Consider the following 14,617-nt stretch of genomic DNA (forward strand, 5'->3'; position numbering starts at 1 on the left):
GGCGCGGGCAAAGCTTTCTGTGGCTCGAGACGAGGGCGAAGCGCCGCCTTTAAACCACGCCTCCCACCCCCGGGAAAGAAGCCACCGGACAACCATGTCAACACCTGCCACGGCAGACCGGCCTCCAGCAGGCTGTGAACAGCTGCATCAAATGTCCAAGGAAGAGCCCGGCGCCAGTAGCTCCCACCTGTCATCCCAGCTGCTCAGGAGGCTGAGATCTGAGGATCGCAGTTCAAAGCCAGCCCAGGCAGGAAAGTCCATGAGACTCTGATCTCCAAGAAACCACCAGAAAACCAGAAGTGGCGCTGTGGCTCAAGTGGTAGAGCGCCAGCCTTGAACTGAAGAGCTCAGGGACAACAATCAGGCCCAGAGTTCAGGCCCCATGACCGGCAAAAACATATCCCAAGCACACGTGTTGTGAACGTTATTGTTGGAAGGTAACAGGGAGAATCGTTTGCAGCCTCCTGTGAGATGATGGTGATTTTGATTTTTTGGTCCGTTGTGGGGTTTGAACTCAGGGCCTGGGCGCTGTCCCTCAGCTCTAAAGCTCAAGGAAAAGACTCTACCACTTGAGCCACAGCGCCACTTCCGGTTTTCCGGTGGTTTATTGGAGATCAGAGTCTCACGGACTCTCCTGCCCGGGCTGGCCTCGAGCTGTGATCCTCTAGTCTCAGCCTCCGGAGCGGCTGGGATGACAGGCGGGAGCCATGGGCGTCCGGCTCAGATGGAGCTGTTCAAACGTGATAGGAAACCACTGGTGAGTAGTGTGTACTGCGGGGCGGGTGCACGCTGCCACACCCAGACCTGCTCCAGAGAGGTGTTCATTGGGTCCAGAGCAGCCTTCCTCCATGGCTCCCTCTCAGCGCACCTCAGAAGGGTCTGGCGGAATTGGGGGTGAGCCTCAAGTGGCTGGGAAGATGGAGGGGGCCGAAGGGAACGGTTCCTGAACCCGGCATTCCAAAGAAAATATGCTCTGTGTATCCTGTCTGTCTGCTCATTCTTGTATGTAAAATGAGCACTAGTGGCGGGGCCCGCGGCTCCCGCCCGCCACCCCAGCTCCCCAGGAGGCTGAGCTCTGAGGATCACGGTTCAAAGCCAGCCCGGAAAGGAAAGTCCGTGAGACTCATCTCTAACCACCAGAAATACCCAGAAGTGGTTCAAGTGGTAGAGCACCAGCCCTGAGCCACAAAAGCTCAGGGACAGCGTTCAGGCCATGAGTTCAAGCCCCAGGACCGGCACGAACTAAGTCCTGTCTCATACAGACCTTCTGGGACAGAAATGGTAATTACCCAAGATCAGACACTAGGTGGCAGTTCCAGAACATTCCCCAGGCGGCCGATGGATCAGATCTTCAGTGTGACATCACTTACAAGGAAGAGTATTTATACACACATATATTTACACACACACACTAGCCCGGCCTGGACCCTACTCTTCATACCAATCAACCTCCACTAAGGGGTTCAGCACACAGAGATCTTTTACTCCCCCAACCCCCTGTCTGAGGGCTCCTAGGGTCTAACTTGGGGGGTCTCCACCCCGACTGTCCACTCCAGTGATCCCAAGAAGCAGCCAAGTCATGGGCACGACTTTGAGAAACTGTCCCTTAAGTTATGCATGGAGCCGGGCTCCGTGGCTCCTGCCTGGCATCCCAGCGACTCAGGAGGCTGTGATCTGAGGATCGCGGTTCAAAGCCAGCCCGGGCAGGAAAGTTGGTGAGACTCTGATCTCCCATGAACCACCAGAAAACCAGAAGTGGTGCTGTGGCTCAAAGTGGTAGAGCGCCAGCCTGGAGTGAAAGAGCTCAGGGACAGCGCCCAGGCCCTGAGTTCAAGACCCAGAACTGGCAAAAAGAAAGTCAGGTTCTGGTGAAACCCACTTTATGAGGGGCTCTCTAGCACGCCTCCGGGGCTCCTTGGGAGACCCAGTTCCTGTCTCCATGCACAGTAAGACGCAGGCTGGCTGTCCCCAGCTTTCCCCAATGAGGGACGTTCATGGATGTCACCGTTATTGATGGTGATGATGATGATGATGGTGATGATGGTGATGATGATGATGATGATGATGATGATGATGATGATGGTGACGATGATGATGATGGTGATGATGATGATGATGATGGTGATGGTGATGATGGTGGTGATGATGATGATGATGATGATGATGATGATGGTGACGATGATGATGATGACGGTGATGATGACGATGATGATGATGGTGATGATGATGGTGATGGTGGTGATGGTGATGATGATGATGATGATGATGGTGATGATGATGGTGATGGTGATGATGGTGATGATGATGATGGTGATGATGATGATGATGATGACGGTGATGATGATGGTGATGATGATGGTGATGATGGTGATGATGATGATGATGATGATGTTGATGATGGTGATGATGATGATGGTGATGATGATGGTGATGATGATGGTGATGGTGATGATGGTGATGGTGGTGATGGTGATGATGATGACGATGATGATGATGGTGATGATGATGGTGATGGTGGTGATGGTGATGATGATGATGATGATGATGGTGATGATGATGGTGATGGTGGTGATGGTGATGATGATGATGATGATGATGATGGTGATGATGATGATACAGTTGTATCATATTTTTCTATTACTGTATATGTTTATATTTTATGCATTTATTGTGCATGAATGTATACACAATCCCTTTGCACATACAGAGGGATTTCAGTTCAAAATGGACGTTCGTGACCACGCATCTGATCCACGGTGCCCCTCCCTCCACCCCCCTCCCTCCACCCCCTCCCTCCCCGGCCCGCCCCCCACCCCCCTCCTTCCCCGCCCCTCCCCCAACCCCCTCCCTCCACCCCCCTCCCTCCCCGCCCCTCCCCTCCCCTCAGTCCCCTGGCTTCATGTTCACCTCTGGACGGGGCGCAGCAGCCTGGCGGCCATCTTTGCGCCCTGCCCCTTGGCCTCAGCCCTCCTCCACCCCACACACTCTGCCCGGCTTCCCGCTGCTCACTTTGTTCAACTTGTCGGTTATTCCAGGACTGGCACCATTGGAATTCTTCCCTGGGCGGGGGCCATACTGTGTGTGTGTGTGTGTGTGTGTGTGTGTGTGTGTGTGTGTGTGTGGCACTCTAGCTGTGGGTCTCACGTCTGTGTAGACTTTAGTTCTAACTTCCACACAGGCTCTTGCGTTTTCCATCCGTTGTCTGCGCATGGTGTGTCGTTTTTCCCGGTGGATGAGTAAAATTCCATTGTATGTGTGTATTCATATTTATACAAGTACTTCTCTAAACATAAATTTGCCTAAAGATATTTATACAAATGTAAATTTCTATATTTATAATATATGCATAGACATAAATGTATTTCGGTAAACGTGTCTGTGTGCGTACATGTGTGACATACATATGGCTGCATATGTATCTATGTTGATACATGTTCTGTGTATGTGAACATGTGTGTATATACACAAATATGTGAGATATATATATAACCTATATATAGGTATATAAAATATATATATATTTATATATATAGCATATAAGTACATATATATATATATATATACCATATAAAATGAGTTCAAGTCCCATGACCAACCCCCCCAAAGAAGGTTCAAGAACAAATCTCAGCCCTTCCTTCCCTGGTCATGATGCATCGGTGGGTATGTGTGTTTAAGGATTCATTCCATTTACTCTTTTCTTTTTGGTCAGTCGTGGGGCTTGAACTCACAGCCTGGGCGCTGTTCCTGAGCTTCTGATTCATTTTGTATTAATTTATTTTTCTCACTCTACCGCTTGAGCTCCACTGGTGACTTCGTGGTGGTTTATTGACATAAGAGTGTCACAGACTTCCCTGTTCGGGCTGGCTTTGAACCAGGATCCTCACTACTTTGCCCCCTGAGCCTCTGGGATTACAGACACCCAACCCCAGGCGCTGTTTTGGATCATCTTTCCCTTCTTTTGTTTGGAATGAACATGGCTTATTGAATGCCTGTGGCAATAAACTCTTAGAATCATCTTTTCTCATTGGAAGCCAATGCCGATAATCTCACCCTTCCTGTGACACGAGCGTCAGGAAAGGAATAAATACACGATGCTTTTTGACACAGTCACAAACGATCTGATTGTCACTGGAAGAAAGAATCCACTTTCCACAGAGGGGAAAATCCTATTTACACGCGCTCCAAACTCCCCCCAGCACAGAGGGGAAGTAGCTGGTGTTGCTGGTCGCCATTAGGAATACTCCTTCAAGTGTCTGGCCACCTCGCTATACTTCATTCTCTCTGCGAAAAGCTCGTCGAAGATTTTCTTCTGCTTGGCAGTAAAATAGTTTATCCAGTCCCCTACCACCCCTGGACCAAACACAAGAACAAAACACAAATTGAAAATGCATCAGATCAAAACCAACGAGGTGTGTAGTTGTGGGTAGGTCCTGGGTCTTGAACTCAGGGCCTGGGCGCTGTCCCTGAGCTTTTCAGCTCAAGGCTGGTGCTCTACCACTTGATCCACGGCGCCACTTCTGGTTTTCTGGTGGTTCCTTGGAGATCAGAGTCTCACGGACTTTCCTGCCTGGTCTGGCCTTTACCAGGGATCCTCAGATCTCAGCCTCCTGAGGAGCCGGGATGACAGGCGGGAGCCACTGGCACCTGACCAGCACTTTTGATTTTTGTTTTATTTATTTGGAATATTTGTCTGGGATTTTCTGAATCTCCAGATGAGAAACTCACCAACCTGGGGGAATTGAATCAACGTCCAGCTCAAAGCGCCAGACAAAGTCTGCCCTCCTGGGCTGGGCAGGTGGCTCAGTGGTAGAGCGCTCGCCTAGCATGCATGAAGCCCTGGGTTCGATTCCTCAGTCCCACAGACACAGAAAAAGCCGGACATGGCGCTGTGGCTCAAGGGGTAGAGCGCCAGCCTTGAGCCAAAGAAGCTCAGGGACAGGCCCTGAGTTCAAGCCCCAGGACTGAGAAAAAAATAATTCTCCCTCTCCTCCTCTTCTTACCTTTCCTGAAGACCAGCTTCCTGTCGGAGGTCAGGGCGCAGATGGTGTGGTTTGGGTCCAGGATTTCTTTGGCCGCATTATTCTTCATCTCGCTGAATGATGTTTTCCATGTGATCCGCTGAACCTCGCTGTCGCTCAGATGCATGCCCAGGAAGGCCGTGATTCTCTTCAAGCTCTTAGAAAAATCCTGAGAAATACAAAAGAGGAGGAGGAGGAGATGGAAGAGGAGGAGGAGGAGGAGATGGAGGAGGAGGAGGAGGAGGAGGAGGAGGAGAAGGAGGAGGAGGAGAAGGAGGAGAAGGAGGAGGAGGAGGAGGAGGAGGAGGAGGAGGAGGAGGAGGAGATGGAGGAGAAGGAGGAGGAGGAGGAGATGGAGGAGAAGGAGGAGGAGGAGAAGAAGAAGGAGAGGAGGAGGAAGGAGGAGGAAGGAGGAGGAGGAGGAGGAGGAGGAGGAGGAGGAGATGGAGGAGGAGGAGGAGGAGATGGAGGAGGAGGAGGAGGAGGAGATGGAGGAGGAGGAGGAGATGGAGGAGGAGGAGGAGAAGGAGGAAGAGGAGGAGGAAGGTGGAGGAGGAGGAGGAGGAGGAGGAGGAGGAGGAGGAGGAGGAGATGGAGGAGGAGGAGGAGGAGGAGGAGGAGGAAGAGGAGGAGGAGGAGGAGATGGAGGAGGAGGAGGAGGAGGAGGAGGAGATGGAGGAGGAGGAGATGGAGGAGGAGGAGATGGAGGAGGAGGAGGAGGAGGAGGAGGAGGAGGAGGAGGAGATGGAGGAGGAGGAGGAGATGGAGGAGGAGGAGGAGGAGATGGAGGAGGAGGAGGAGGAGATGGAGGAGGAGGAGGAGGAGAAGGAGGAGATGGAGGAGGAGGAGGAGATGGAGGAGGAGGAGGAGGAGATGGAGGAGGAGATGGAGGAGGAGGAGATGGAGGAGGAGGAGATGGAGGAGGAGGAGGAGGAGGAGGAGGAGGAGGAGGAGGAGAAGGAGGAGATGGAGGAGGAGGAGATGGAGGAGGAGGAGATGGAGGAGGAGGAGGAGGAGGAGGAGGAGGCGGAGGAGGAGATGGAGGAGGAGGAGGAGGAGGAGGAGGAGGAGGAGATGGAGGAGGAGGAGATGGAGGAGGAGGAGGAGATGGAGGAGGAGGAAGAGGAGGAGGAGGAGGAGGAGGAGGAGGAGGAGGAGGAGGAGGAGGAGGAGGAGGAGGAGGAGGAGATGGAGATGGAGGAAGTGGGATTTGAGGGCCGGGGTCTCGCAGCCGGGCTGAGCTCACCTTCTTCAAGTCTTCGTAGTAGAGGATTAGAATGTTCTTATCGTTTCTGCGCTCTTCCCAGCCTAAGACGTGATCAAACCAGGACCCGTACACAACTGGAAGGAAAGCAGGGTGTGTCCGTGCTACCATTCATTAAATCATGGCCGGAAATCACTTTGTAGGAGCAAATGAGATACTCGTTGGACTCTTGCTTTCATGATTGGTTCAATGAAGTATAATGTCGTGAGCGAAGGCTACAGGGCCTCAAGATTTAACAGTTACATAGTGTGTTTTTGTTTGTTCCTGTGTGTGTGTGTGTGTGTGTGTGTGTGTGTGTGTGTGTGTGTGTGTGTGTGATTCCTCGAACTCACAGCCCGGGCGCTGTCCCTCAGCTCTTCAGCTCCAGGCTGGCGCTCTACCACTTGAGCCACAGCGCCACCTCAGGCTTTTTCAGAGTTGTTTAGCAAGAGTCTCACGGCTTTGAACCGTGATCCTCAGATCTCGGCCTCCCGAGTAGCTGGGGTGACAGGCGGGAGCCACTGGTGCCCAGCCCCAGTGTCTTTTTACATCAAGATTTTTCTAGAACTCCTAGGATATTCCTGGGGAGACATTTCACCAGCTCTCGCACCCAGGGGTGCTATAAAGACAGACCAAGCTACGCAGACATCATCTCCTTATCAGTACTGCCACTTACATAATCCCTTATCGTACCAGTGCTGGACTTAACCACAGGAGATTCTGCTAGGCATAACCAACCTTTACCCCGGGCAAACACACCAGGAGGAGAAAGACAGATTTCCCCCATGTGCAAATTTATGACACCAACTGAAAATCCTGAGTCACTGCTACCTGAGATTAGGTACTACGCAATCTGGGGAGACCATCGGCCAAGCCCAAGGTCCTGTGGCCAGCGGGGGGGGGGGGGGGGGCGGAGAGGGGAAGCACACAAGGGCACCGTGGTCTGAGGGGTGATTGACTGGAGCCATGAGTGCTGGTCAGAAGGAAATGTGCTGTGTAGGAGTAAATCCCGGCATTCAGCCTGGTCTCACCCTCCACCCACTACCAGCCAGGAGATGCCAATCAGTGGCTGCTCCTCTACCTAGGAGATCTGGCTCCAATATCGCATTCAGTTGTTTGTTTAAGAAAAGGTCATCCCAGCAACCCAGGAGGCTGAGATCTGAGGATCGCAGTTCAAGGCCAGCCCGGGCAGGAAAGTTTGTGAGACTCTGATCTCCCATGAACTACTCAGAAAACCAGAAGTGGTGCTGTGGCTCAAGGGGTAGAGCACCAGCCTTGAGCTGAAGAGCTGAGGGACAGCGCCCAGGCCCTGAGTTCAAGTCCCACAACCAACAAAAAAAGAAAGAAAAAAAGATCTTGCAAACTTTTCTGCCCTGGATTTGGCCTCACACTTCAGTCTGCCCAGCTCAGCCTCCCGAGGAGCCGGGATGACAGGCCTGAGGTATCTGTCTATTCCAAGCCCAGGGTTAGAATTTTGTTTTGTTGTCAGTCCTGGGACTTGAACTCAGGGCCTGGGCGCTGTCCCTGAGCTCTTCAGTCAAGGCTGGTGCGCTACCCCTTGAGCCACAGCGCCACTTCTGGATTTTTATGATGATTCGTCAGAGCTTAGGAGTCTCCCAGACTTTTCCTGCCCAGGCTGGCCTTGAACTGCGATCCTCAGATCTCAGCCTCCCGAGTAGTAGCTAGGATGACAGGCGGGAGCCACCAGCACCCGGCTACCTAAAGAGTTTTGCTTTTCTTGCACAACCACTGTTCTGGCCAAAGAGTTTTCTAGACGCCAGCAGCGATACCCTGGTTAAACACGGGGGGGGGGGGGGGGTATAAAGCCAGTCGGACAGTGGGGTGAGTTGATGTGGAGCAAAGTTCTTCTTGTGGAGGGAAGACCTTCAAGACGGAAAAATGGGCCCGCAGCGCGGCGGGGGATAAACTGGAGTCAGGGCCGGGGAAAAAGGCGAGAGGAGGGAAGGGTGCGCTGGAAGGAACGGCGGAGAAACTGTCAAGGGTCAGCTGGGGACACACATGGCCGAGCAGCGTAGAGCTGTCCCTTAGTCTCCAAGGAGATGACCCAGCGTGGCCGCTGCTGGTCAGTCTTCTCTGAGGGAGAAAACAACTGCAGTATGACGAAGGAAGGAAGGAAGGAGGGAAGGAAGGAAGGAAGGAAGGAAGGAAGGGAGGAAGGAGGGAGGGAAGGAAGGAAGGGAGGAAGGGAGGAAGGAAGGAAGGAAGGAAGGAAGGAAGGAAGGAAGGAAGGAAGGAAGGAGGGAGGGAAGGAAGGAAGGCAGGAAGGAAGGGAGGGAGGGAGGGAGGGAGGGAGGGAGGGAGGGGGAGGGAGGGGGGAGGATAGAAGGAAGACAGGGAAGAAGACAAGGTGTAAGACAGAGAGAGGGAAGAAGGAAGGAAGGAAGGAAGGAAGGAAGGAAAGGAGGGAGTGAGTGAGGGAGGAAGGAAGGAAGGAAGGCAGGAAGGAAGGAAGGGAGGAAGGGAGGGAGGGAAGGAGGGAGGGAGGGAGGGAAAGAGAAAGAAAGAAAGGAAAGAAAGTACCTGGTACATTCCAAGGATATGGATTCCTAAAGAAGTTGGGCCAGTGGAGGGAGTTCTAGAACTTTCTATTGGGAGGGTGTCCTAGAACTTTCTATTGGGAGGGTGTTCTAGAACTTTCTATTGGGAGGGCATTGTGGACTTTTCTATGGGGAGAGAGTTCTACAACTATCTGTTGGGAGGGCATTCTAGACCTTTCTATGGGGAAAGAGTTCTAGAACTTTCTTTTGGGAGGACACTCTAGAACCTTCCATGGGAAGGGAGTTCTAGACCTTTCTAGGAAGACTTCTTTATAAAATCGTTCTGACTCCCTCCCCACATTCTTAGACACCTGGGAGAAGGAGCCGTCTACATTGCTTTAAGAGTAGTGTTGGGTGTCGGAGGGCTGTGGATCTCTCTCAGAAGCTAACTCTGTTTTTGTAAGCACTAAGGACTGCTAGTGACTGGGATAAGGACTCTGGCTTAAAAATGAACCTAAACTTTCATTCAAAAATTCTAACCATGGAGCCGGGCGCCGTGGCTCACGCCTGTCATCCCAGCGACTCAGGAGGCTGAGATCTGAGGATCGCGGTTCAAAGCCAGCCCAGGCAGGAAAGTCCATGAGACTCTGATCTCCAAGGAACCACCAGAAAACCAGAAGTGGCGCTGTGGCTCACGTGGTAGAGCGCCAGCCTTGAGCTGAAGAGGGCAGAGACAGCTGAAGAGCTCAAGGCCAAAAAAGAGGAAGTTACAATAGGAAAAGGAAAACCAACTAAAAGAGTTGAACACAGATTTGTTTCACTGAGCTAATCATCTCGCATATTGCCAGGACTCAAGCTGTAGTTATTGCTTAACTTGAAAAGCTAAGGTGTATTTATTTATATTATCAGAACAACAGTTGATTAGATAAATGCCGTGTTGTGTCCCTTGGCTAACTTGGCTTTGTAATCTAACTCAGCTGGATTATCCACACCAGGAGATGAGTACAGAAGATCAGAATGTCTCCGTTATACAATGACTTCACAGATAAGAGCACTTTCATGAGCAGCTATTTTTAAAGTTCTGTGTGCTTTGTTGATTGCCACAGGTTCTAACTGTCATTACATAATTTGAGCATCTAAATAATCTGAAAAAGAATATATATTTATAGATATGGAAATATATTTACATAACATAAATATATGACATGAAATATATAATAATAAATATGAATATTTATATTCTATTGTATCTATAAATATATATTCTTTTTAAGATTATATTAGGCATATTCTTATTTATTTTTATTTTTTTCTGGTCCTGGAGTTTGAACTCAGGGCCTGGGCGCTGTCCCTGAGCTCTTTCATTCAAGGCTGGTGCTTTACCACTTGAGCCACAGCGCCACTTCTGGTTTTCTGGTCGTTCATGGGAGATGAGAGTCCCACGGACTTTCCTGCCCAGGCTGGCTTTGAACTGTGATCCTCAGATCTCAGCCTCCTGAGTCGCTGGGATGACAGGTGTGAGCCACCATGCCCGGCTAAGTCCTGAATATTCTTTGCTGTGTGCAAGTAATATAAATATTCAGGCCTTCATTCCTGGTATTCAACAAGACTAGCAAAAGGATCTATTTTGAAGCCGGGTACTGGTGGTTCACGCCTATCATCCCAGCTACTCAGGAGGCTGAGGTCTGAGGATCGTGGTTCAAAGCCAGCCCAGGCAGGAAAGTCCATGAGACTCTGATCTCCAATGAACCACCAGAAAACTGGAAGTGGTGCTGTGGTTCAAGTGGTAGAGCACCAGCCTTGAGCTGAAGAGCTGAGGGACAGCGCCCAGGCCCTGAGTTCAAGTCCCACGACAGCCTCCCCCTTAGCCCCCCAAAAAAATGTTGTTCTATTTACCGTCTCCTCTGAGGAAGAGCTCGAAAAACGCAGCCCAGGTGTCTATGTCAGGAAGGTCGGGGTTGTCTCGATAATAATGGAAGAGAGAAACAGCTGTGTCTTTGGGGTTTCTGACAACGTAGATCATCTGTGGACGAGATAAATTTATTCTGGGATGGAAATAAACTCAGTGAAAAGGAATGGAGCGAACAAACAAACAAGCCACACAACCAACATTCTCTAAAAAGAAAGAATATCGTTGATGTAGAAACCCCATCTTTCAAAACTCAACAGGAGCTGGTAGCTCCCGCCTGGAATCCCAGCTACTCAGGAGGCTGAGATAGGAGGATCGCGGTTCCGAGTGAGAGAGATCACCTGGGGAAAGTCTGTGAGATTCTTATCACCAATGTCCACCCCTGCCTGGTTAGGGGCGAGTGGAGTCTGGCAGGAGCTCGAAAGAAGCTTCTAGAAGCCAGGGTAAGAGGCTGGATTGAGTAAGACCGCTTGCATGTTGCAGGATGGGTACAAGATATTCCCTTGGCCTGTGAATGGCCAGTCAGGGTGGAAGGCCCGGCTTGGGATGATAAGGAGTTGACTTGCTACTCAGTTTTCATGGCTCAGCATTTCTCTGTGTGGTGGACAGAGTCCAGGATTGTTTGTCACATGAAGAAAGCCGGCTCGCCTCGATCATCACCCAGGGCCTGGCGCTCTGAGCTTTCTCTACTGAGCTTTCTCTCGACTTGCCCTGGATTCAGAGATCTCCCTGGTCAACAGCTACAGGGAAGACAAAGCAAACAAGGGAAGACAAAGGGGGAGAAAGGCAGCCATCAATCAGCAGCTCGGTGGGAATCTGTCTGTGTTCATCTGTGATTTGGGGCCATGTGGGAAGTTCTGTACCACCCCCCCTGCGGATAACACAGCACAAAGACATGGCGACCAAGAAAGCAGAACCGAGATTGGAAGAAGCCAGAGGGGTTTTTCTGGGGTGAACGTAGTGGGCTGGGTGACTCCATGATGTTCTCGGGCTTGGGATGGATATGGCTTGGGGTGAAGCGAACCCCAGGCCGTTGGGCCCGGCTCGTGGGGTGCGCAGGCCCCACAGGCCGCCCCGTGGCGGCCGGGCACGAGTCCCCCTGTCCTTTCCTGCCGCCACGGCTCCCTCACGTCCAGCAATTGATTTCCAGAAATTTCCAGGAATTTCCAGGCACCACATGCACTTGTCCTTGCTTTTCAAGCCTCGGTCCTTTTTGATTTTTTTCCCCCGATCCGAACAGAATGTTCTGATGTTCTTTAAACACCCATCTCCAAACGTATAACAACAACAACAACAATAATAATAATAATAATAGTGACAAAACTGAACTTTGTCTCCTACGTTAGGTAGCTACATACCACCTAGACTGTCCCGCGCATGTCTCTGGAGATTGTAACCAAACAGATCTTATTGGGCATCTGTGAATGTTTAAAACTTGTAATTATCCTTTCTTTCTTTCATTTTTGCCAGGGGTAAGATTTGAACTCAGGGCCCGGGCACTGTCCCTGAGCTCTTTCATTCAAGGCTGGCGCTCTACCACGTGAGCCACAGCTCCACTTCTGGTTTTCTGGTGGTTCGTGGGAGATCAGAGTCTCATGGACTTCCCTGCCCTGAGCTGGCCTCGAACCACGATCCTCAGATCTCAGCCTCCGGAGTAGCCGGTGCCCGGTGGAGGCCTGGTTTTATGGTTGTCCTGACGCCGGGCCCTGCACCATGGCACGTTACCTTGCATTGCTTCTGCTTGATGGTCGCGGGCAGGATCTCATAGCTCAGGTGCGTGGGGATGACTCTCCGTTTCGAACACGTCTTCAGCTCTTCGAACTTAGAGACGTCTCCCCGTTCCAGGGGTGACATCAGAGCGAGTCTGGTGCTGGCGATGTTCTCGATGACTTCTGCAACCCAGTGGGTACCTGTGCGCACACACACACACACACACACACAGAACATGGTGGGTCAGCATCAAGAAATAACAGCATCAAGCAACAAGCAGGCCATAGAAGCAATCAACGCTGTCATTTCTTTGTGTTACACACGGTCACTCCTACACCCAACCAAACCTGTGCTAATGTGTGAGATGGTTCGACAGAGTAGACTCAGGAACACAAGCTGGGCGTAGTGGCTCCCGCCTGTCATCCCAGCGACTCAAGGAGGCTGAGATCTGAGGATCACGGTTCAAGGCCAGCCTGGGCAGGAAAGTCTGTGAGACTCTGATCTCCCAGGAACCACCAGAAAACCAGAAGTGGAGCTGTGGCTCAAGCGGTAGAGCACCAGCCTTGAGTGAAAGAGCTCAGGGACAGCACCCAGGCCCTGAGTTCAAGTCCTAGGACTGGCCCCAAGGAAAAAGTTGGAAGAGAAAACGGCTGTTGAACTGACCTGCTTGCTTTCCGGCTTGCAAGAGTTCTTCGCAGCCCGTGGAGTCTCAGCCTCTTCGACTTGCAGCTCCATACTCAGCTTTCCCCAAGTGACTCTCGGGTGATCTATGAACTAACTCCTCCACTATCCCACAATGCCTCTGAGTGTCTGTCCCCTGGCTGAGTCGCTCAGACCTTCTTCTGTTCCCACAGTGTGCCCTGAACCTCACTTCAAAGTAGTAGTCATCATTCTTCACACATTGTACAAATATATATATATATATATATATACATATGAAGACAGGCATGTATCAAGTATATAAAGATATACTTACAAATGCTGTACATATGCAATATATACTGTACATATATGAAACATAGATATTGTTTTAATCAGTCATGGGGCTTGAACTCAGGGCCTGGGCTCTGTCCCTGAGCTCTTCAGCTCAAGGCTGGCGCTCTACCACTTGAGCCACAGCGCCACTTCTGGCTTTCTGGTGGTTCATGGGAGATCAGAATGTCCCAGACTTTCTTTTCTAGGCTGGCTTTGAACCGTGATCCTCAGATCTCAGCCTCCTGAGTAGCTGGGATGACAGGCGGGAGCCACCAGTGCCCGGCTGATCTTTAACATCTGTAACATCATTTTTTTTTTCATTAGCATAAGCAATGGAAAATCCTGAAACAGAAATGTGCAAAAGTAATGGCCATGTTCATTATCAGTGTGTGCATATAATATAGATATATAATTATAGATACACTATTCGTATATATTTTAAGTATGAACAGCAGCTCACCCGATTTGGGGTAGGACACCAGAAACACATCATCTTCTCTTGCCTGGAAGGAATCCAAAGAGTTCAGCAGCTCCTCCGACGTCAGGGCTGGGTACAGGGTGCCCTTGAACCTGGGAAGCTCGCTCTGCTGGTTCTCGGCTGACATCTTGCGAGGGATGAATCAGGAGCGATCTCCTAGACCGAGGCGGGGGACAGAGCAGACTCTCACTGAGCTGATCCCAGGCTAAGAGATCAGCACACTGACAATCCCTGTGCCCGTCTGGCCAACATATAAATACCCTGCTCAGGGCTCCCCAAGAATAATCTTTAAACCTTCACTGAAGCAAAGTCTACGGTAAAATGCTATCTGAGGCTTTCTGATAATGCTGGTTACAAAATGTTTCCTCCAACTGATTTCAGGCATTAGTTGACGTGCCCGGCTATCAACGCCTAATCACCACAGATACTGCCATTAATCAAATCCTTTGGCCTAAGGCCTGTGGGTTGCTAGAATGAATCAGGTCCCAGGAGAAATGATCTGACAGTAGATTGCCACTCACAGACGCACAAGGAGCAGCTACTGCGTCCAAGAAAAGAGAAAGATTCTCCTAAAAATGGGGAGAAACACTGGGAGACTGCGGCTCCCGCCTGTCATCCCAGTTATACTCAGGAGACTGAGATCTAGAGGATCGTGGTTCAAAGCCAGGCCCGGCAGAAACATCTTTGAGACTCTTACCTCCAATGAACTCCCAGAAAACCAGAAGTGGAGCTGTGGCTCAAGGTGGTAGAGCGCTAGTCTTGAGCAAAAAAAAAAAAAATTGCTCA

At 50.8% G+C, this 14,617-nt stretch overlaps 1 protein-coding gene across 1 annotated transcript; it reads right to left on the minus strand.

The window, feature by feature from the left end:
• Positions 1-4,123: 4,123 nt before the first annotated feature.
• Positions 4,124-14,019, minus strand: LOC138819980 (sulfotransferase 6B1-like). The gene is made up of 6 exons (XM_070011574.1): positions 13,814-14,019; positions 12,394-12,578; positions 10,656-10,782; positions 6,265-6,359; positions 5,001-5,187; positions 4,124-4,350 (listed from the first exon to the last, which is right to left on the minus strand). The coding sequence occupies exons 1-6, from the start codon at positions 13,956-13,958 to the stop codon at positions 4,232-4,234; spliced, it is 858 nt and encodes a 285-aa protein (XP_069867675.1). The 5' UTR covers positions 13,959-14,019; the 3' UTR covers positions 4,124-4,231.
• Positions 14,020-14,617: the final 598 nt, after the last annotated feature.

Source organism: Dipodomys merriami, unplaced genomic scaffold (genome assembly GCF_024711535.1).
Source record: "Dipodomys merriami isolate MVZ:Mamm:240054 unplaced genomic scaffold, mDipMer1.0.p SCAF_84, whole genome shotgun sequence".
Classification (NCBI taxonomy): Eukaryota; Metazoa; Chordata; class Mammalia; order Rodentia; family Heteromyidae; genus Dipodomys; species Dipodomys merriami.